Raw genomic sequence first — 25,103 nt, forward strand, 5'->3', positions numbered from 1 at the left:
GTTTGCCCCTCAGCAGTGTAAAGCAGGAAATCTGATTTAGCTGGCGTTTTCCACACTTGGGGCTCAAGTCTGCAATCACTCTTTGTGACCGCAGACTTGTGAATCCTCACATCTTGCACAGTCAGTATTGTCCGATGCTGGTACTGAGAGCTGGCGGTTATGTGGCTGTAATTTGCAAACATCCGGTCACATTCCAACTAGACATGTCCAAATTCACTACTACTGAGAGAGGTTGCACACGTCTAGTCGGCATGTGACTATTTGCAGTCATGCAGTCGCCGGCGCTGGAGAATCCTGAAATCGCCTGCAGCCGAGCTGTCTGACTTCACAGAACTCATGGACATTGTGTGATATCTACTCGTCATTTTCCAGGGAAAATAAATGTTCCTTCCCATTTTGTAATAATTTCTGACAATATGGCTTTTTTTTGTGCAGCTCCGCCCTCAGGTGACTGATAGGACGATGCAAGGATACAACAGGCCAGAATTCTGGGTGCAGACAACGCGTTCTTCGCACCTAAAGCCGCTATTAAAATTCGTCGTGCCGCCCCCCCTCCCCCGCACATCGCGGTTTGTCATATAATTACATTAAATACACTGATTAGACAATACAATATCCGCTCCGCGAGCGAAGACTCCACGAATACATTAAGTCAGGAGGATGAGATTAAGACTTCTCCGTTCTGGGTTCGGGTGACCTTTTATAATGCACCAGGCATAAATCTGCATTGTCACCACTTCTGAGGAGCGGCGCAGCGTCCCCTGCTGAATACATAATGATCGCCCTGAAATCCTCCTCGGCGAGGACGCGGCGCGCAGACACAGTCTATACGCTTCATATATATATATATATATACACATGGGGGATAACAGGTTAGTGTAACCTTTTACTATCCAGACAAACATTATCATATCTCTTTGCACCAGATCCCTACATTTATTGCATGGGCCAGTGTATACGTTAAAGGGCTGTACCCAAAATGTAAGTTATCTCCTACTTTCTGACTGTCTGGGGACCCCCTTGAAGTTTTGCAGTCCATGAATTGCTCTCTGCAGTGCCCCGTCTTGAACGGCGCGGAGATGCACATGCTCGGCCTACGCCCCCCCATTCATTGTCTATGGGACTGATCTGGAAATAACAAAGCGCTGCGTTCTCCAGTCCCATAGACAATGACTGGAGCGTAAGCCGAGCATGTGCATCTCCGCGCCGTTCTGTCGAGACGGGGCTCTGCAGAGAGTGGTTTCAGGATTGCTGGCAGCATGAGTTACTGTTCGCGGCCTGTAGGGGGCAGCACGACTCTTCTGCACAGTACAGTATAGGTGAACTCAGAATCAGTGAGGGAGGTAAATCTTGTCCACCTATAAAGGTAGTATATTATTACGGGTGGTGTATGGCACGCTCTGTGCACAGTTTGGTACTACAGTGGGGAAAAAAAGTATTTAGTCAGTCAGCAAAAGTGCAAGTTCCACCACTTAAAAAGATGAGAGGCGTCTGTAATTTACATCATAGGTAGACCTGAACTATGGGAGACAAACTGAGAAAAAAAAATCCAGAAAATCACATTGTCTGTTTTTTTTTCATTTTATTTGCATATTATGGTGGAAAATAAGTATTTGGTCAGAAACAAGCAATCAAGATTTCTGGCTCTCACAGACCTGTAACTTCTTCTTTAAGAGTCTCCTCTTTCCTCCACTCATTACCTGTAGTAATGGCACCTGTTTAAACTTGTTATCAGTATAAAAAGACACCTGTGCACACCCTCAAACAGTCTGACTCCAAACTCCACTATGGTGAAGACCAAAGAGCTGTCAAAGGACACCAGAAACAAAATTGTAGCCCTGCACCAGGCTGGGAAGACTGAATCTGCAATAGCCAACCAGCTTGGAGTGAAGAAATCAACTGTGGGAGCAATAATTAGAAAATGGAAGACATACAAGACCACTGATAATCTCCCTCGATCTGGTGCTCAACGCAAAATCCCACCCCGTGGGGTCAGAATGATCACAAGAACGGTGAGCAAAAATCCCAGAACCACGCGGGGGGACCTAGTGAATGAACTGCAGAGAGCTGGGACCAATGTAACAAGGCCTACCATAAGTAACACACTACGCCACCATGGACTCAGATCCTGCAGTGCCAGACGTGTCCCACTGCTTAAGCCTGTACATGTCCGGGCCCGTCTGAAGTTTGCTAGAGAGCATTTGGATGATCCAGAGGAGTTTTGGGAGAATGTCCTATGGTCTGATGAAACCAAACTGGAACTGTTTGGTAGAAACACAACTTGTCGTGTTTGGAGGAAAAAGAATACTGAGTTGCATCCATCAAACACCATACCTACTGTAAAGCATGGTGGTGGAAACATCATGCATTGGGGCTATTTCTCTGCAAAGGGGCCAGGACGACTGATCCGGGTACATGAAAGAATGAATGGGGCCATGTATCGTGAGATTTTGAGTGCAAACCTCCTTCCATCAGCAAGGGCATTGAAGATGAAACGTGGCTGGGTCTTTCAACATGACAATGATCCAAAGCACACCGTCAGGGCAACGAAGGAGTGGCTTCGTAAGAAGCATTTCAAGGTCCTGGAGTGGCCTAGCCAGTCTCCAGATCTCAACCCTATAGAAAACCTTTGGAGGGAGTTGAAAGTCCGTGTTGCCAAGCGAAAAGCCAAAAACATCACTGCTCTAGAGGAGATCTGCATGGAGGAATGGGCCAACATACCAACAACACTGTGTGGCAACCTTGTGAAGACTTACAGAAAACGTTTGACCTCTGTCATTGCCAACAAAGGATATATCACAAAGTATTGAGATGAAATTTTGTTTCTGACCAAATACTTATTTTCCACCATAATATGCAAATAAAATGAAAAAAAAAAACAGACAATGTGATTTTCTGGATTTTTTTTTCTCAGTTTGTCTCCCATAGTTGAGGTCTACCTATGATGTAAATTACAGACGCCTCTCATCTTTTTAAGTGGTGGAACTTGCACTATTGCTGACTGACTAAATACTTTTTTCCCCACTGTATTTCTGAAGCCACAATATGATAATAGAATAATTAGTAACACAAATCAAAGTCAGACCCCCTCCATGGACACCTCTTTGGGGTACCTGCCACACAGCGGACAGGACTAGTCTGGCTGAATGAGGGGCCGCTACCTGCAGCTTTGGGGGAGGAGGGACAACTCTTAAAGGGATATTCTGGTCTAAGACGACCTTTTACCTGTCCATTACGACTTATTCATAATTGTTAGATCAGTGCGTTCCCCGTTTTATACCATGATCGGGAGCAGTAAAATGGAGCGGACGGTCGCCATTCTAAATCGACGGCACTGACCGATGCCAAGCACCGCTCTGCGCTCCCTCCCAATCCTCGGGGCCATAGACTAGAATGGAGCAGAAAAGTGACTCCTGGAGTTGGTGCCAATGAATTGATAGGATCCATCGGCCACGTGTGATGCCGCTGACCAGGAGCCGTGAGAACCTCCTCTCACATGACGGCGTCCGCGGCTCTTCTGTTGATTAGCCGGCCTGGTGTGACATCATAATTGTGGTAAAATATGCAAGTGACGTCGTGACCGTCCGGCTAATCAAGAGAAGAGTCACGGATGTCGGCAGGTAGGAGGAGGCTTTAGGGCCACAGATTACTGACATTCCCAACAGACCGGGTCCTACAATCCTACAATTCCCCTTTATGGAGACGCGCTGAATATGGAATCTTATTTGCAATAATCAATGGGGAAAAATATGCAAATTAGCCCTTTACCAGAAGGAAAGAGTCTCTGTAGTGCCGGGTACTGGCGGTGACCACCCTGCGCTTGTGAAAGCGTCAGACATTGATGCACGGGGTAGACGTCTCTTGATGGTGATAGGGAGTTTTCTTTCCTTCCAGGAGAGAGCTAATTTGCATATTTGTCCCATGGAGCTTTGCCAATAAGACTCCGCCGGCCTCTATCCGGACCCCCCACTGAGAATGTCCCAATTCACTGACAGCAAGCAAAAATGTAAGAGTGATGAGAAACCGAGACACAAAGCAAACGGTAACATTGCAGAAGGTTTCATTACAGAACGGTTACACTTTATTTCTAGCCATAAAGTATCCGAATAAAAAAGACGATCTTCTTATTAAAGGGGAATGACCATTTTACCGGATCCGCTCGTCCCCTATGTGGCTGCTGAGCGTTGCACTCACTTTTTCTGCCCCCCCATGGAGAATGATTGGAGCCATTGGCTGCAGAGAGCAGCTGCATTTATCCATTTCCATCGTATCAGGCAGATTTGTGCGTTGCCATAAAAAAGGACATAAAGTCCCCCGTCCTGGAAGCGGCGAGGAGCGGCCGCACTGAATGCAGGCATCGTGCGCTGTCATGAGACGACACTTCAGGGATGGATCATAAGAAAGTCGTAGACCGCCCCTTTACACGCTGCAATGTCCTATAAGGCGAAGGAGCAGATGTAGCGGTGTCTCTGGCTGCAGCCGCTTATCCGCCATTCTCTGCTTCTCCCGACGAGGACGCAATTGTCCGATTCCCGAAAAACAGATTCAGTCTTTTTAAAGTTGCTAAAAGTCCTTGGTTGGCCGTTCATCCACCGCCAGCTGGAGCTATCCCCTTCTCGTCTGAGCCCTAAAATAAAGACAGGCATAGATTTATATACCCGTGTCACTAAATCTTGGGTTTTACAAAATTAGGAAAGCATGACCACACCTGTCAGCCATGCAATTAATAAGCCGCAATGCCACACACAACCTGAAGATAGGGGTGGCGCTGTTTGTGAAAGGAGGCTGCCATGGTTTTCTAAGGACAGGTGCTGATGACCGTATTATCAGTTCAAGTGCAATTTGACAAAACATCGGATCGCACCCAGACCAATGTTATTCTATGGGGACAGTGCACAGCTATGACCGAGAATCTGTCGGATGAAAGAATCGTAGCATGCTGTTTGTTCTGATATTCAGATCGCACTTGGCCATGCAAGACAATTAGTGCGTAGAAATCATTGGACTGCACTCGGATGACATCCGAGTGCAGTCCGATTTCCACGCGCAGACACAATGGAGAAGATGGAGACACTTTGCTCTCCATCTGCCCCTCACTGTGCTCCGATTCTCTCATCCAAGAAAATTGGATAACACTATTCAGATACTCAGAAACTTAATCAGTGTGTTATTTGCATAATCGCCCCAATTCTCTTGGATGGTAAACCCTACGGCCGTCTGCACTTGCATGCAAATCAGACTGCACTCAGATGTCATCCAAGTGCAGTCTGATCATTTCCATATGCTTGTATGGTCAAGTGCGATCGGAATATCGGCTCAGACTTGGACAGCGGAAAAAAATCAAACGTGCGCTTCCCCATAAAATAACATTGGTCCTGATGTTTTGTTGAATGGCACTCGGACCGATAATCCAGCTGTCTGCACGGGCCCTTACTCTGTACAGTCCTGTTATTCTTCTCAGCCTTACCAATCCAAAATGGCTTTTTGTTGGCAAACTTCCAGAGCCACCTCATGTCTGCTTCCGATTGCACGCTGGTTATGTGGCTGCCTTCGCTAGAAATGTATAAAAGCAAAATATTAGACTTCTCCCATAATACATAATGTCATGTAAGCATGCTCCTGTCATATGCACTGATGATATGTAAAGGGTTCCACGCCGCTCCGATCAATGGGTGCCACAAGGAAAATCTATTGCGAGAAGAAAAACCTGTGGCACAAATGAAATCTTGCTGATAATAATTACATTTATTGAGACAATATGAGACAGAATTCATTCCAACGTTTCGGCCCTCGGGCCTTTATCAAGGTTATCGGTGTAGAACATAAAACGTATCATGAGTTAATATAAAGATAGAAAAAGAAAATTCGTGGACGTCTTGTAGTATCACATCATTTTTAAGGGATATCATCTGCTATATAATTCTCTAATTCTGTCTGTCTGTCTGTAAAGGAAATCCCACCTCGCTGATTGGTCATGGCAGTTAGGCTGCGACCAATCAGCGACAGTTGCTTAGTCGTCGTGGCAACACGGCCGCATTGCTTATTGTACAGGCACATTACAGCCGTTAAAGGCATCACTGCTGCATTGCTCATTACACAGGCACAGTCCTGTACATATTCTGGAGTACAATACATTAGGTAATTAGGTAACAGTAGAACAGTGACTGCAGCTCTGGGTGTAACTTGCGTACAATACATTAGGTGACAGCAGAAAAGTGAATGCAGCTCTGGGTGTAACTGGAGTACAATACATTAGGTAAGATCTAAACAGTGACTGCAGCTCTAGCTGTAACTGGAGTACAATACATTAGGTAAGAGTAGAACAATGACTGCAGCTCTGGGTGTAACTGGAGTACAATACATTAGGTGACAGCAGAAAAGTGAATGCAGCTCTGGGGGTAACTGGAGTACAATACATTAGGTAAGATCTAAACAGTGACTGCAGCTCTGGGTGTAACTGGAGTACAATACATTAGGTAAGATCTAAACAGTGACTGCAGCTCTGGCTGTAACTGGAGTACAATACATTAGGTAAGATCTAAACAGTGACTGCAGCTCTGGCTGTAACTGGAGTACAATACATTAGGTAAGAGCAGAACAGTGACTGCAGATCTGGGTTAAACAGGAGTATATTAGGTAACAGCAGAACAGTGATTGCAGCTCTGGGATTAACTGGAGTACAATGTATTAGATAACAGCAGAACAGTGACAGCAGCTCTGGGTGTAACTGGAGTACAATACATTAGGTAACAGCAGAACAGTGACAGCAGCTCCGTGTGTAACAGGAGTATAATGCGCTAGATGGTGGCCCGATTCTATTGCATCGGGTATTCTAGAGTCTCTGTTAAAATAAAAAATAGTTATATAATCACCTTCCGACGGCCCCCGGACTCTGTCCCTCCTCTCACCATGCTCCCGGCATCTTCCGGTCCCAGTAATGCTTAGCGAGAAGGGCCGGAGATGACGTCACTCTCGCGAGAGCACGACGTCGTCAGCGGGGTTTCGCGCTAAGCATTACTGGGACCGGAAGATGCTGGAAGCATGGAGAGGAGAGAAAGAGTCCGGGGGCCGTCGGGAGGTGAGTATATCACTATTTTTTATTTTAAAAGAGACTCTAGAATACCCGATGCGATAGAATCGGGCCACCATCTAGTATAAAATAATATGCAGGAGATGCCCAGGTTATACCATCTAATATTATATAATTGTCTAATTCTGTCTGTCTGTAATGGAAATCTTGCCTCGCTGATTGGTCGTGGCAGTTAGGCCGCGACCAATCAGCGACAGTTGCTTAGTCGTCGTGGCAACACGGCCGCATTGCTTATTGTACAGGCACATTACAGCCGTTAAAGGCATCACTGCTGCATTGCTCATTACACAGGCACAGTCCTGTACATATTCTGGAGTACAATACATTAGGTAACAGTAGAACAGTGACTGCAGCTCTGGGTGTAACAGGAGTACATTAGGTAACAGCAGAACAGTGACTGCAGCTCTGGGTGTAACTGGACTACAATACATTAGGTAACAGCAGAACAGTGACTGCAGCTCTGGGATTAAATGGAGTACAATACATTAGATAACAGGAGAACAGTGACAGCATCTCTGGGTGTAACTTGAGTACAATACATTTGGTAAGATCTGAACAGTGACTGCAGCTCTGGCTGTAAGAGTATAATACATTAGGTAAGAGCAGAACGGTGACTGCAGCTCTGGGTTTAACTGGACTACAATACATTAGGTAAAAGCAAAACAGTGACTGCAGCTCTGGGATTAACTGGAGTACCACATATTAGATAACAGCAGAACAATGACAGCAGCTCTGGGTGTAACTGGAGTACAATACGTTAGGTAACAGCAGAACAGTGACTTCAGCTCTGGCTGTAACTGGAGTTCAATACATTAGGTAACAGCAAAACAGTGACAGCAGCTCCAGGTGTAACAGGAGCATAATACACTAGATGGTGGCCCGATTCTATCGCATCGGGTATTCTAGAGTCTCTGTTAAAATAAAAAATAGTTATATACTCACCTTCCAGACGGCCCCCGGACTCTTTCTCTCCTCTCACCAAGCTCCCGGCATCTTCTGGTCCCAGTAATGCTTAGCGAGAAGGGCTGAAGATGACATCACTCTCGTGAGAGCGCGACGTCATCAGCGGTGTTTCGCGCTAAGCATTACTGGGACCGGAAGATGTCGGGAGCGTGGTGAGAGGAGAGAAAGAGTCCGGGGGCCGTCGGGAGGTGAGTATATCACTATTTTTTATTTTAAAGAGGATCTGTCACCCTTTTTATCCCCTATTAGCTGCCGGCATAGACATCGGGGGCTTATCTACAGCATTCTGTAATGCTGTAGATAAGCCCCCGATGTAACCCGAAAGAGAAGAAAAACACGTTATATTATACTCACCGAGGTGGGCGGTCCGGTCCGATGGGTGTTGCGGTCCGGTCCGGCGCCTCCCTTCTTCATGCGATGACGTCCTCTTCTCCCGTCCTGAAATAGCTCCGGCGCAGGCGCATTGCTCTGCCCTGTTGAGGGCAGAGCAGAATTCTGCAGTGCGCAGGCGCCAGACCTCTCCCGACGCCTGCACGCTGCAGGACTCTGCTCTGCCCTCATCAGGGCAGAGCAGTGCGCCTGCGCCGGAGCCATTACAGGATGGGATAAGATGACGTCATCGCATGAAGAAGGGAGGCGCCGGACGGGACAGCGACACCCATCGGACCGGACCGCCCACCTCGGTGAGTATTATATAACTTTGTTTTTCTTCTCTTTCAGGTTACATCGGAGGCTTATCTACAGCATTACAGATTGCTGTAGATAAGCCCCCGATGTCTATGCCAGCAGCTGCAAAGCCAAAAAAAGGGTGACAGATTCCCTTTAAAAGAGACTCTAGAATACCCGATGCGATAGAATCGGGCCACCATCTAGTATTATATAACAATGCAGTATAAGGCTGGAGTCACACTAGCGAATAAATCGGATGAATGCAATGCGATAAAAAATCGCATTGTATTCGTCCCAATGTTATTCTATGGGGCAGCTCCCATCATCCGATTTTTTTTCTGAACATTTTCTCGGACCGAGACAATCGCAGCATGCTGCGATTGTCACTGATTTTCGGATCGGACTCGCCAATGCAAGTCTATGGGGGCGATTAAAAATCGGATTACAAACGGACCACAAGGGTGACTTGTGATAAATCGCAAGATTTCTCCAGGTCAACAGGAAAGAGCATCACGCATTGGATGTCAAACGGATGCTTAGATGCGAATAAAATCGGTTCATCGCCGGAAATTCGGATGACAGACAGATCCCTGGACAAGAAACCTTTGTGCGATTTTGTACCGTAAAAATCGGACCAATTTTTTAATCGTTGTGTGTGTCTGCCTAATAGACGCTGCATCCTGTTAGGAGATTTGCATGGCATAGGGGTCTTCATTCCCAAGTAAATATTCACTGTAATATAAAAAGAAGATCTAGTGATCTTAGGTATAACAATGGTTTCAATATAAAGAGTATAAATAAGGTCAGGCGGACCACAGGTATCAGAAGAACCACAATTTGTTCAAAATTTGAGGGCATTCTGAACAAATGTTCTATGGACACTATCATGTTAACCATCGAGTATTTACAAGAGGAGATAACAGAGATGGACGCACTCGTTAGCAGGATTCGACAACAGATGAATAATGCTTTGACCACTGAACTGATAAAACCATAGCAGAGTTCCGCATTAATCTACAAGAAGGTAAGAGATCCAAATTTCTTAGAGACGCTGCGGATTACCTGCGCAACCAAATTTACAAATAGCGGGATACCGGTTTCTCCAGAGAACGAAGGACCTTTCCGACGGGGGGGGGGGGGAATCTTCCGGTCCGACAGCGACAGCTTAAGACACACATCTTATTTTTTAAGATCAGAGATGTGGAAGAGGTACCACAAATCGATACGGATGATGGGGACGAGACAGCACCACGTCATTGTGGCGTCATCATTTCGAATGCAGACCCGGTCACAGGTACGACCCAACAGATAAATTGTATGATCAGATATTATAAACTATCTCCATCTTAACTTTCTCTTTTGCAAAACATTCTCTCCTTTTGCCCCACACCACCCTTCAAATGATTAGTATTGGATCAGGAAATCCATCGGCTTTTTTTTAGGACAACAAGACTCAAGGTTCACTTCTCTGAGGACACATCAGAACAGCCTTTCGGGCAGACCAACGCATTGTGAGCTGATACTCATCTAGATCAGACACTGAAACATATACTGCTTTGGTCCAGAGGGACATAGGAGAGAAATTACAACGGATCTATGGTCGGCAGTTGAAAATTCAACATAACTTTTCTAAGATCGAACAAAGGGGTTGTCAAGTATCTGAGTGCCAACAAGGAGATTATCATCAAACCCGCCGACAAAGGTGGATCAGTTGAGGTTATGGACAGGACATATATCTCTGAGATCTACTCCCAATAAAATAACCAACATACTTACTCACCTATCCCACGAGACCCAACATTTGATATAACCAGGGACATAGTTAATAATTTTAAATCTTTATATAGACACAAAATTGATTCAGTTCCTCATTAATTCACATCTGGTAATCCCAATGTTTTATACTCTGCCTAAGAGTCATAAAAACCTCTACCATCCATCTGGTCAACCGATAGTGGAGTCCACTAACTCTCTATCATCTCTTCTTGCCATAGTTTTCGAGAAAATCTTAACCCCGTTACTACAATTTGTACCCTCATACCTTAGGAACACCCCTCATTTTCTATCATGCCTATGTACCTTGGACAATATGACACCAGTTTGTAGGTGACCCTTGACATCAATAGTCTATATATATGAGTATTGAACATGAGAGTGACATTCAGGCCGTTAAAAGATTTCTTGACGAAACCACTACATTCTCAACCGACCAAATGGATTTCTGCATATCCTTATTGACACTCATTCCGATCAAAAATTACTTTATGTTTGAAGATCATTTTTTTTGTACAAAAAACTGGGACTGCAATGGGCTCCAATGTTGCACTCCCTTACACAAATATCTTCGAGGCCCGTTTTGAAGTTTTGAATCTACTTTCGTATATTCTAATGTTCTCTTCCAGAAACATACGTTACTCTGGAAGAGGTACATTGACGACATATTTTTGGTATGGCTACTAGATTTAATCACATTGGAAGCTTTCTCTGCTTTCATTAATCACAATGTCCTGAATTTGACCTTCGCCTTACACCAACATCCATATAAGATCAATTTTTTGGATACTAATGTCATTTTGGACAATGAAGGCACCAATCTACATACCAAGCCCACCGACAGAAACAGTCTCCTTCATTACAGCAGCTGCCATCCCCTTCTTGTAAAAAAAATCACCGCTTCGGTCCCAATTTCACAGAATTAGTTGTATCATTTCAGAGGACCTCACTCAAGATATTCAACAGATATATAGAAATAGGAGATACCCCGAGTCCCTTCTATCATCTTTCTTTATCCTTGAGGGCAAAGTACTGATAGCCTTAGGGTGGCTTTTGTTAACAGTTTCATGCATTTTATCCATCAAGCCATTTGTTTTCAATAATTATTGGTATTTTAAACATTTTTTAAAGGATATGGATCAAGGGTGAGGAACAACAGGTAGGGTAGAAAAACTGTTGGAAGGGAAGGTAAATTAAACAAGGGAAAAGGGATAGGAAAGAAAATTCCCTGTAAAGACAGGGAATGCCCCCACGAAGTGAGGGAATAGACAGGCAGACATATACATACAAATACTGTTGAAATAAAGCAAATGTAGCCTATTACAGGATCAAGTAAGATGTTGCTTAATAGAAAAAGCAAGATTTCAGTAACTTTATAATATATAAAATCTATACATGTGGTATGCATCAACTAATATGTTGAGGTTCCACAACACCTGAAAATAAAAAGAAGTTAGTATTATTATTATATGTGAGCCCATCCCGTCCGGGTGCGCTATATGTGACCCTAAGACCTAGTGGAGGGAATGTCCGGTTTCTTTAAATGCAAATCAAATGGAACATATATCCTTTAAGCTTAAGCAATAGAAAAGAGGAAAAAATACTGAATGTCTTTATCCACCAGGAAACAATTATATTGCTATTGCGAAGATTCCATTAGAGAATTCACTGCTCTGTTTTAAGCCTGTCAATTTGGGAGAAGGTCTGACTTTGATGACAAGAAGAGTCCGGGAGTAGCCGTTGAAACCATCAAGCCATTTGTAAGCATTGGTCACTATTAGGTAATTCCTATCCTAACATGCTTGAATTTAAAGCCCCACCATTGATTTACCATAAAAAAACAGTAAAATCTTAGGAATTTGTTAATTAGGGTCGACATTGGCTCAAAAATAAAAAATGCACAAACCCTTTTGGCAACTCAACGTAAAGGGACTTTTCACTGCCTCCACCGCCCTTCTGTGCGAGTCATGTCCTCCAATTGGCTTTCCTCGGCTCTTTCCATCCAACGGCAGATTTGCGCATTCGCACTGGTTCACCGACACGATGTTGCTGCACAGCTGAATATCTCCGCCTCCCTCACCTAGTTAATACCCGGCTCACACCACCTTGTGACACACGAAGCCGCCGTGAGACCTCACGCCAAACTTTCACACATGGATGAAGATTAATGCAGGTAACCTATATATTTTTCCTGCTTTTGCTTGCTCATACTGCCCTATTCTATTGACCACTAATTTTGATCATATACAAGTGCTTCTCACAAAATTAGAATATCATCAAAAAGTTAATTTATTTCAATTCTTCAGTACAAAAAGTGACTCTCCTATATTCTATAGAGTCATTACACACAGAGTGATCTATTTCACATGTTTATTTCTGTTAATGTTGATGATTATGGCTTACAGCCAATGAGAACCCAAAAGTCATTATCTCAGTAAATTAGAATACTTTATAACACCAGTGTGAAAAATGATTTTAAAATCCGAAATGTTGTCCTACTGAAATGTATGATCAGTAAATGCACTCAGTGCTTGGTCGGGCTCCTTTTGCATCAATTACTGCATCAATGCGGCGTGACATGGAGGCGATCAGCCTGTGGCACTGCTGAGGGGTTAAGGAAGCCCAGGTTGCTTTGATAGCAGCCTTCAGTTCTATATAGACTATAAAATATGCGATTTACTTTTTGTCCTGAAATAAATTAACTTTTTGATGATATTCTAATTTTGTGAGAAGCACCTGTACATGCAGTGCAGCACAGATTACCCACATACGAGTGCTCCTGAGTCCTGACAGGTAAAATGTACCCTGTCTTTTACTTCTATGTCTCATGGCTGAGTCACAGCTCTCTATAGAGACCATGATACGTCTCTTCTGCATCTGTCTCTTTGTATAGTGTTGTTACCGTATGTTATGTCCCATTCTTGACGTTGTGGTTCTTCTGTTACCTGTGGTCCACCTGACCTTATTTACATTTATACTGTTTATATTGAAACCATCATTATACCTAATAGATCTTTTTATGTTACAGTGAATATTTACTTGGGAATGAAGACCCCTTTGCCATGCAAATCTCCTCCTAACAGGATGCAGCTTCTATTATTGTCATATAATATCTCATAAAAATGATGTGATTTGTTTTTGTCACACTACAAGACGTCCATGAATTTTCTTTTTCTCTGTTTATATTAAACTGTGATACGTTTTATGTTCTACACCGATAACCTTGATAAAGGCCCGAGGGCCGAAACGTTGGCATGAATTCTGTCCCATATTGGCTCAATAAATGTAAATATTATCAGCAAAATTTCCTTTGTGCCGAAGGTTTTTCTTCTCACATACAGTAGTGTAATCACATGATTGGACGAGTCACTGTTTGCTGCAAAATCAACATACTCGTCATCCCTGTGATGCTGGGAGCCCGGCTCCTTCCACTATGTCTCCGCTTAGGAGACTCCACTTCAAACTTCCCAGGTTTGTAGAAAAGGAAAGTCAACGGACACACATCAACAGTACTAGTTTCTCCTGTGCAGAAGGTTTCAGGGTCCTAGAGGTCTCGCCAACTGATGGGACCATTCAACACTTGGAGGATTGGGTAAAGGGTCACCCAGATATATGGGCATAGCTGCTGGTGATGAGCGCAAGTGCTCGTTACTCGAGTTTGCCTAGGGTGCTCAGGTATGCACCGAATATCGCGGATTCTCGAGTGCCAGCGGCCGCATATTGCGCAGCTGTTAGTACAAAACATGCCGGCATTGCCCGTGTTTGTCACGCAATATGCACCGCTGGGACTCGAACATGTCACTCGGGCACCCGCGGTACTCAGTGCATACTGAGCACCATGCACCCGCGATCTTGGTGCATACCCGAGAACCCTAGGAAAAGTCGAGTAACGAGCACTTGCGCTCATCACTAGTAGCTGCTGCTGGTCATGGTGGAGTGGGGTCTATTCCAAGTTTGGCTACAGGGTCTGGTGGTTACTTGTTCTGACCTTTGCCAGATGACCAGGATGGCGCCCAGCATTCATGAATCTACATGGGACCCCAATGTGAATGATCCGGTCAGTGCCCCCCACAATCTCAGCGCACTCCTCTGACAGTGCAGGGACATCTTACGTTTGTGCACAGCGGCGCTCGGCGTCCTCCCAGGTGGATTTCTGACGAGTGTTGAGGTGATAGCAGCGTTTCTGGTGCAGCCTCCACCGCACAGGACATATTCTTGGCTTCTTATCCTATGAGACAGGCAGAAGGATTAATTAATCATAGTGATAAATGTAATGTAAGAAATTCAGCGACATAATCAGATTTATTGCGTTCTGCTCCCGCAGTAACGTCAGTCTCCAAACGATCATCTAATGGGAGAAGATGCTGCGACACCCACCAGATACAATGTCACGCTGACCCTCCGCGCACAATGAGAGTTATTATACAGGGAGGTGTCATCTATCACATGGAGCAATGTGGAGATTAGGGATGAGCGACTTTGCCTTTTTTAGGGTCGAGTCGGGTCTGAAAAGTCGAGTCGAACGAAATCGGCCGACTATTAGGAAAAGTCGTGAAACATGAAACCCAATGCAAGTCAATGGGGAGAAAAGTCAACAGTGAGTGGAGGACAGGAAACACACCTGGCATGAATTTTAACCCCAGAGGCGGCGAAATCTCTCTCTCTCTCGCTCCCGCTACGCTTCTCTCATTGGCTGAAAAAAGTCACGTGCAAGCATTCGGCGAAACCCGACTTTGATGCTTGGGTCGCCGACCGCATGGCCAACTTCACCCTGTGGTCGGGTTTCATTTCATGAAACCCGACTTTGGCGAAAGTCGGCGACTTTTGAATCTGACTGACCTGTTTCGCTCAACTCTAGTGGAGACGCATGATCAACGACGCAGCTTCTATGGGGCGCAAAAGAAGGGGGTCCCTGAAATATATATTCTAAGTGTCCTGAGCCAGCAGTAGATAGCAGCGAGCTATTCTCGGAGGTTGGTGGCATGTATGGCGCAAATATATGGTGGAGCATAATGGTGGAGCAGGGAGCCGTCTTCTCCCCTCTGCCCCGTCTAAGGCGCTGCACAGCAGGCACCACGAGGCCACTAGACTGCACAGCAGGTACCATGAGGTCACACGACTGCACAGCAGGCACCATGAGGCCACTAGACTGCACAGCAGGCACCACGAGGCCACACGACTGCACAGCAGGCACCATGAGGTCACTAGACTGCACAGCAGGCACCATGAGGTCACTAGACTGCACAGCAGGCACCATGAGGCCACTAGACTGCACAGCAGGCACCATGAGGTCACTAGACTGCACAGCAGACACCATAAGGTCACTAGACTGCACAGTAGGCAACGTGAGGTCACTAGACTGCATGCATAGAGCCTGACCCTCACACAGTACAGGCTGCACAGCAGGCACTGTGAGGCCACTCAACTGCACAGCAGGCACTGTGAGGCCACTCAACTGCACAGCAGGCACCGTGAGGTCACTAGACTGCACAGCAGGCACCGTGAGGTCACTAGACTGCAGAGAGCTGCACACAGCACAGGCTGCACAGACAGCGGACCTGTTCTGCAGTCCTGCTCAACTCATTATAGGAGTTTGGTTAGGGGAGTGAAATAGTTTTTAATAGTCATAGAACTATTCTGAGTGTGCGATTGGCACCAGGGGGCATCAAATTTTGTGTGGGAGCAACTGAGAGGACATCATACAGTGTGTGGAAGGCACCTTGGTGCATAATATGCAGCAGAATGCAATGTGGGGGCCACTAAAGGGACACAGTGTGTAGGGCACGGTGACGGCATCATACTGTGGGAGGAGGGCACGGTGACGGCATCATACTGTGGAAGGAGGGCACGGTGACGGCATCATACTGTGGAAGGAGGGCACGGTGACGGCATCATACTGTGGAAGGAGGGCACGGTGACGGCATCATACTGTGGAAGGAGGGCACGGTGACGGCATCATACTGTGGGAGGAGGGCACGGTGACGGCATCATACTGTGGAAGGAGGGCACGGTGACGGAATCATACTGTGGGAGGAGGGCATGGTGACGGTATCATATTGTGGGAGGAGGGCACGGTGACGGCATTATACTGTGGAAGGAGGGCACTGTGACGGCATCATACTGTGGGAGGAGGGCACGGTGACGGAATCATACTGTGGAAGGAGGGCACGGTGACGGAATCATACTGTGGAAGGAGGGCACGGTGACGGAATCATACTGCGGGAGGAGGGCACGGTGACGGCATCATACTGTGGGAGGAGGGCACGGTGACGGCATCATACTGTGGGAGGAGGGCACGGTGACGGTATCATACTGTGGAAGGAGGGCACGGTGACGGAATCATACTGTGGAAGGAGGGCACGGTGACGGAATCATACTGCGGGAGGAGGGCACGGTGACGGAATCATATTGTGGGAGGAGGGAACGGTGACGGAATCATATTGTGGGAGGAGGGCACGGTGATGGTATCATATTGTGGGAGGAGGGCACGGTGACGGAATCATACTGTGGAAGGAGGGCACGGTGACGGAATCATACTGTGGGTGGAGGGCACGGTGACGGTATCATATTGTGGGAGGAGGGCACGGTGACGGCATCATACTGTGGGAGGAGGGCACGGTGATGGTATCATATTGTGGGAGGAGGGCACGGTGACGGAATCATACTGTGGGAGGAGGGAAATGTGCAGCCAGTATGCTATGAGAGGCCCTGTAAGGTTATCATTCTGTGTGCAGTATTGTGAGGGTATACTGTATGAGGGGGCTGTGGGGGTATCATACTGTATGAGGGGTCTATGGGGTATTATACTGTATGATGGGGCTGTGGGGGTATTATACTGTATGAGGGGGCTGTGGGGGTATCATACTGTATGAGGGGTCTATGGGGTATTATACTGTATGATGGGGCTGTGGGGGTATCATACTGTATGAGGGGTCTATGGGGGTATCATACTGTATGAGGGGACTATGGGGTATTATACTGTATGAGGGGGCTGTGGGGGTATCATACTGTATGAGGGGTCTATGGGGTATTATACTGTATGAGGGGATATGGGGGTATTATACTGTATGAGGGGTCTATGGGGTATTATACTGTATGATGGGGCTGTAGGGGTATTATACTGTATGAGGGGTCTATGGGGTATTATACTGTATGATGGGGCTGTGGGGGTATCATACTGTATGAGGGGACTATGGGGTATTTTACTGTATGAGGGGGCTGTGGGGGTATCATACTGTATGAGGGGACTATGGGGTATTATACAGTATGAGGGGGCTGTCGGGGTATTATACAGTATGAGGGGGCTGTCGGGCTATTATACTGTATGAGGGGACTATGGAGTATCATACTGTATGAGGGGGCTGTGGGGGTATCATACTGTATGAGGGGACTATGGAGTATCATACTGTATGAGGGGGCTGTGGGGGTATCATACTGTATGAGGGGACTATGGGGTATTATACTGTATGATGGGTCTATGGGGTATTATACTGTATGATGGGGCTGTGGGGGTATTATACTGTATGAGGGGTCTATGGGGTATTATACTGTATGATGGAGCTGTGGGGGTATTATACTATATGAGGGGTCTATGGGGTATTATACTGTATGAGGGGTATATGGGGTATTATACTGTATGATGGGGCTGTGGGGGTATCATACTGTATGAGGGGACTATGGGGTATTATACTGTATGAGGGGGCTGTGGGGGTATCATACTGTATGAGGGGTCTATGGGGTATTATACTGTATGAGGGGGCTGTGGGGGTATCATACTTATGAGGGGTCTATGGGGTATTATACTGTATGAGGGGGCTGTGGGGTATTATACTGTATGAGGGGTCTATGGGGTATTATACTGTATGATGGGGCTGTGGGGGTATCATACTGTATGAGGGGACTATGGGGTATTATACTGTATGAGGGGTCTATGGGGTATTATACTGTATGATGGGGCTGTGGGGGTATCATACTGTATGAGGGGACTATGGGGTATTATACTGTATGAGGGGGCTGTGGGGGTATCATACTTATGAGGGGTCTATGGGGTATTATACTGTATGAGGGGGCTGTCGGGGTATTATACTGTATGAAGGGTCTATGGGGTATTATACTGTATGAGGGGGCTGTGGGGGTATTATACTGAATGAGGGGTCTATGGAATATTATACTGTATGAGGGGGCTGTGGGGGTATCATACTGTATGAGGGGACTATGGGGTATTATACTGTATGAGGGGTCTATGGGGTATTATACTGTATGATGGGGCTGTGGGGGTATCATACTGTATGAGGGGACTATGGGGTATTATACTGTATGAGGGGGCTGTGGGGGTATCATACTGTATGAGGGGTTTATGGGGTATTGTACTGTATGAGGGGGCTGTGGGGGTATCATACTGTATGATGGGGTCTATGGGGTATTATACTGTATGAGGGGTCTATGGGGTATTATACTGTATGATGGGGCTGTGGGGGTATCATACTGTATGAGGGGACTATGGGGTATTATACTGTATGAGGGGGCTGTGGGGGTAATATACTGTACGAGGGATCTATGGGGTATTATACTGTATGAGGGGGCTGTGGGGGTATCATACTGTATGAGGGGTTTATGGGGTATTAAACTGTATGAGGGGGCTTTGGGGGTATCATACCGTATGAGGGGTCTATGGGGTATTATACTGTATGAGGGGGCTGTGGGGGTATCCTACTTATGAGGGGTCTATGGGGTATTATACTGTATGAGGGGGCTGTGGGGTATTATACTGTATGAGGGGTCTATGGGGTATTATACTGTATGATGGGGCTGTGGGGGTATCATACTGTATGAGGGGTTTATGGGGTATTATACAGTATGATGGAGCTGTGGGGTATTATACTGTATGAGGGGTCTATGGGGTATTATACTGTATGATGGGGCTGTGGGGGTATCATACTGTATGAGGGGACTATGGGGTATTATACTGTATGAGGGGGCTGTCGGGGTATTATACTGTATGAGGGGGCTGTCGGGGTATTATACTGTATGAGGGGGCTGTGGGGGTATTATACTGTATGAGGGGTCTATGGGGTATTATACTGTATGAGAGGGCTGTGGGAGTATCATACTTATGAGGGGTCTATGGGGTATTATATTGTATGAGGGTGCTGTGGGGGTATCATACTGTATGAGGGGTCTATGGGGTATTATACTGTATGATGGGGCTGTGGGGGTATCATACTGTATGAGGGGACTATGGGGTATTATACTGTATGAGGGGGCTGTGGGGGTATTATACTGTATGAGGGTTCTATTGGGTATTATACTGTATGATGGGGCTGTGGGGGTATCATACTGTATGAGGGGACTATGGGGTATCATACTGTATGAGGGGTCTATGGGGTATAATACTGTATGAGGGGGCTGTGGGGGTATCATACTGTATGAGGGGTTTATGGGGTATTATACTGTATGAGGGGGCTGTCGGGGTATTATACTGTATGAGGGGTCTATGGGGTATTATACTGTATGAGGGGGCTGTGGGGGTATCATACTGTATGAGGGGTCTATGGGGTATTATACTGTATGATGGGGCTGTGGGGGTATCATACTGTATGAGGGGACTATGGGGTATTATACTGTATGAGGGGGCTGTGGGGGTATTATACTGTATGAGGGTTCTATGGGGTATTATACTGTATGATGGGGCTGTGGGGGTATCATACTGTATGATGGGGCTGTGGGGTATAATACTGTATGAGGGGGCTGTGGGGGTATCATACTGTATGAGGGGTCTATGGAGTATTATACTGTATGATGGGGCTGTGGGGGTATCATACTGTATGATGGGACTATGGGGCATTATACTGTATGAGGGGGCTGTGGGGGTATCATACTGTATGATGGGGTCTATGGGGTATTATACTGTATGAGGGGTCGATGGGGTTTTATACTGTATGAGGGGGCTGTGGGGGTATTATACTGAATGAGGGGACTATGGGGTATTATACTGTATGAGGGGTCTATGGGGTATTATACTGTATGATGGGGCTGTGGGGGTATCATACTGTATGAGGGGTCTATGGGGTATTATACTGTATGAGGGGTCTATGGGGTATTATACTGTATGAGGGGACTATGGGGTATTATACTGTATGATGGGGCTGTGGGGGTATTATACTGTATGAGGGGACTATGGGGTATTATACTGTATGAGGGGGCTGTGGGGGTATCATACTGTATGAGGGGACTATGGGGTATTATACTGTATGAGGGGGCTGTCGGGGTATTATACTGTATGAGGGATCTATGGGATATTATACTGTATGATGGGGCTGTGGGGGTATCATACTGTATAAGGGGACTATGGGGTATTATACTGTATGAGGGGGCTGTGGGGGTATCATACTTATGAGGGGTCTATGGGGTATTATACTGTATGAGGGGGCTGTGGGGGTATCATACTGTATAAGGGGACTATGGGGTATTATACTGTATGAGGGGGCTGTGGGGGTATCATACTTATGAGGGGACTATGGGGTATTATACTGTATGAGGGGGCTGTGGGGGTATTATACTGAATGAGGGGTCTATGGGGTATTATACTGTATGATGGGGCTGTGGGGGTATTATACTGTATGAGGGATCTATGGGGTATTATACTGTATGATGGGGCTGTGGGGGTATCATACTGTATGTGGGGACTATGGGGTATTATACTGTATGAGGGGGCTGTGGGGGTATCATACTTATGAGGGGTCTATGGGGTATTATACTGTATGAGGGGGCTGTGGGGGTATCATACTGTATAAGGGGACTATGGGGTATTATACTGTATGAGGGGGCTGTGGGGGTATCATACTTATGAGGGGACTATGGGGTATTATACTGTATGAGGGGGCTGTGGGGGTATTATACTGAATGAGGGGTCTATGGGGTATTATACTGTATGATGGGGCTGTGGGGGTATTATACTGAATGAGGGGTCTATGGGGTATTATACTGTATGATGGGGCTGTGGGGGTATCATACTGTATGAGGGATCTATGGGGTATTATACTGTATGATGGGGCTGTGGGGGTATCATACTGTATGAGGGGACTATGGGGTATTATACTGTATGATGGGGCTGTCGGGGTATTATACTGTATGAGGGATCTATGGGGTATTATACTGTATGATGGGGCTGTGGGGGTATCATATTGTATGAGGGGACTATGGGGTATTATACTGTATGATGGGGCTGTCGGGGTATTATACTGTATGAGGGATCTATGGGGTACTATATTGTATGAGGGGGCTGTGGGGGTATCATACTTATGAGGGGTCTATGGGGTATTATACTGTATGAGGGGGCTGTGGGGGTATTATACTGAATGAGGGGTCTATGGGGTATCATACTGTATGAGGGGGCTGTGGGGGTATTATACGGAATGAGGGGTCTATGGGGAATTATACTGTATGATGGGGCTGTGGGGGTATCATACTGTATGAGGGGTCTATGGGGTATTATACTGTATGATGGGGCTGTGAGGGTAATATACTGTATGAGGGGGCTGTGGGGGTATTATACTTATGAGGGGGCTGTGGGGGTAATATACTGTATGAGGGGGCTGTGGGGGCATCATACTGTATGAGGGATCTATGGGGTATTATACTGTATGAGGGGGCTGTGGGGGTAATATACTGTACGAGGGATCTATGGGGTATTATACTGTATGAGGGGGCTGTGGGGGTATCATACTTATGAGGGGGCTGTGGGGGTAATATACTGTACGAGGGCGCTGTGGGGGAATAATACTGTGTGTGTGGGAGGCATCTTTGGGGCATCATACTCTCTGGCAGGGCATAGTGGGACTGGCATTCAGCTTATGGAGGCATCAAACTGTCCTGGGACCAAGAAAGGGGTGTCATACTGTATTACATGACCCTCGTTCCTGTCTTTCAGTCGCGAGGTAGATATGTCAGATGTCACCCCTCACAGGACTTCCTACAAGCGCCGTCTCTCCTAATTGTGCGTGTGCAGGGGTGAGCCAAGGCGGGAAACAACTGTAACAAGTCCGCAGCACGTGCACAAGAGTGGCCTCAATCACTAACAGCAAGCAGAGGTCGTACGGATTAGGAAGCCGCGGCCTTTTTATTGCAGAATGAAAATCCCTTATTTACATTTGGAAATGCCCCTTATTATGTCCTAAAATATCAGATGAGTTCAAAAAACTGTCATTTGTTGCATTTCCTGTGCAGTTACCTTCTTTGTAGCATTATTAGTTGGGTGCTCTGAATCCACGGAGGCCGTATCCTGCAGGGGGCGCTCATCATACATGGAGAGGTTAAGGGGTGCTCCGACCAGCCAGACGTCTCCTCTCCTGCGGGTGTGTTGTCCATGAGATGTCGCCCCTTGATACTAGGATATAGATGAGATACACTGTAGCTGCAGCAGGTGATACATCTGACCATTATTTTGTTCTCCGGCCTCCTGACTATGCAGGATACAGCAGTACAGCCCTACTAAAGTGAACGGGGCCAGCTGGATAGTCAGAGAGCTGCTGTGCAGGAAAACAAGGTGAAGGGACCGCAAGCAATGATTTGGCCTTTAATCTCAAGTTTGGGGGGAGTCCTAGATCTCAGACCACAACCAATGAAGCGATGGCACATCCAAGTAGATGCAAACACCCCTCGGGGGCAGACCTTTCATCATAACCAGGGGAATTTAGAATTTCCCCTTAAAGGGTTTTTCCAGAATTAGAAAATCATGGCTGTTTCATGCACCACACCAGGGTTGTCCATTGGGGACGATATATATATTTTTTTACTTAAATCATTACTTATCATTTTTGCAATTGGGTTTCATTCCATGTTTTGCACCGATACCCTTCTATTGCCTCTGGGTGGCACGGGCTAAGGTTAGTTGTACAATGAGTTAACTGATAAACCATCGGTGAGTTCTTTATGATGAGACTTTATATCACTTTTTCTGAGCTCCTCTCAACTGATTTGTGTTCACAGGCTGCATCAAAGTGAAACTGCCAGGAAGGGAAGACCCTGAAACAGCCAAACGATGCTGATTTTTCTCCTGAAACCCAATTGCAAAAATTATTTTTAGCCTAAAATACATACATTTAAGTTAGAAAAAAAACTGTCCCTGCAGCTCAACCCCAACCACTTCGATGCAGATGCAATCCCAGTTGTGACCCGTATACAAGTGTTGCTGTATTTTTAAATAAAAGCAGCCATGTTTTCTTAATCCAGGACAATCCCTTTAAGAATGGTTCCATTTTTTTTCTTTTTTACTTTTTCGAATTTACTTTAAAAACTGTTGCACGCGCTCGTCAGTGGCTGCAGCTCCGGATGTAGGATGATGCGACTTGTAAAAGCTTCACCCTCCTTAATATTGAATTATTGAGACCTAAATATGCTTTTTACCAAGCCCTCAATAAGGGTCTTAATCTCATCACGGGAGTCGTGTCATCTTCATCAGGCTGCGCTAATTAAATAGCCGACCGAGGACCGAGCGCTCTTAAGAGGGAATGTCAGCGGCAAGCTCAATTTATTTTAACCACTTACCAAACCTGAAGCAGCTTAATTAGATAATTAGATTTGTGCAATAATCCATAGAAGTTTTTCATTTGCTGGGAAGAACACTATCAATTAAGAATGACTTATACCTTCTCTCATTTCTTCCTACTGTCATTAATGCAGAAAGTGAAATTAACGTACGAGGATGCCGTTTCCAGCGAGCCGCCTCTGTGGTCCGGGCCGATGGTATTCCACCTCTCTGCCGCCGGGGCGGGCGACGCGGGTCCTGGCGCGGTCATACGTGTGGGGGTTGGGGAGTAAGATCTGGGTGATCTTAGGAGACGTGGCCAGTCTTCCTTCGCTCCCTCCTCTGGAGCTGCTGACAATCGCATGGTATAAAATCTCTCCCGATCCTGGATTTTGGTTCCGACATTGACCTGTGTCAAAGAATACATATATTTTAGAAAGAGGATCAAAAAGATTTGCAGGACCCTGGTCCAGTGGCCACGATGGTAGCCCAACTCCAATGTGAACCTCTTCCTACCTGCCGGAATCCCCAGCACTTCTTTTGATTAGTAGGCCAGGAGCGACGTCAGGTTTGTGTCACACTGCAGGGATGTCGGCAGGTAGGAGGAGGTTCGCAGGGCTCAGATCTGAAAGGACCGTTGATATGACTGCTGGACCCGGGACCTGCGAATCTTTATATTCCTCTCTAATAATTCATTATAATAGAACAGTTTGTGAGACGACCACAGATAACAGGGGGGGGGGGGGGTATACCATTCAAGACCATTTATTACATGTAGAAGAGCTAAAGAAGAAGCTCCTTCCTTCTGGAGGACCCAACATGCTGATACATTACATAGACAGACACATTGATTTCAATAAGGACATGGTAATGCATTATTTCTCCTGCGGGAGCGCTTCAAGAATACTAAACACTTGCTCTTGGTTCCTCCTTGGATTGCATTTTCAAAAGAAAACTGTGTAATACCTTTTTTCTCCTGCGGGGGCAGTGCAGAATAAATAAAGACTCGCTCTCAGTTTCTCCACAGATTGCAGCAGATCACTGGAGGTCTCGGTAAAAAGACACACTGTGATCAGCTTTTCG

At 46.1% G+C, this 25,103-nt stretch overlaps 1 protein-coding gene across 1 annotated transcript in view; it reads right to left on the bottom strand.

Moving 5' to 3' along the window:
- Nucleotides 1-4,058: 4,058 nt before the first annotated feature.
- LOC141048722 (FRAS1-related extracellular matrix protein 1-like) overlaps nucleotides 4,059-25,103 on the bottom strand; it is a 176,826-nt gene continuing 155,781 nt past the window's right edge. Inside the window, exons 31-35 of the mRNA XM_073544597.1 lie at nucleotides 24,194-24,429; nucleotides 22,725-22,880; nucleotides 14,608-14,723; nucleotides 5,468-5,553; nucleotides 4,059-4,627 (exon numbers count right to left, since the gene is read on the bottom strand). Coding sequence (XP_073400698.1) covers nucleotides 4,437-4,627; nucleotides 5,468-5,553; nucleotides 14,608-14,723; nucleotides 22,725-22,880; nucleotides 24,194-24,429 — 785 coding nt within the window. The 3' untranslated portion in view covers nucleotides 4,059-4,436. The remainder of the gene's footprint in view (nucleotides 4,628-5,467; nucleotides 5,554-14,607; nucleotides 14,724-22,724; nucleotides 22,881-24,193; nucleotides 24,430-25,103) is intronic.

Source organism: Dendrobates tinctorius, unplaced genomic scaffold (assembly GCF_039654945.1).
Source record: "Dendrobates tinctorius isolate UK_male_01 unplaced genomic scaffold, ASM3965494v1 ptg000138l, whole genome shotgun sequence".
Lineage (NCBI taxonomy): Eukaryota > Metazoa > Chordata > Amphibia > Anura > Dendrobatidae > Dendrobates > Dendrobates tinctorius.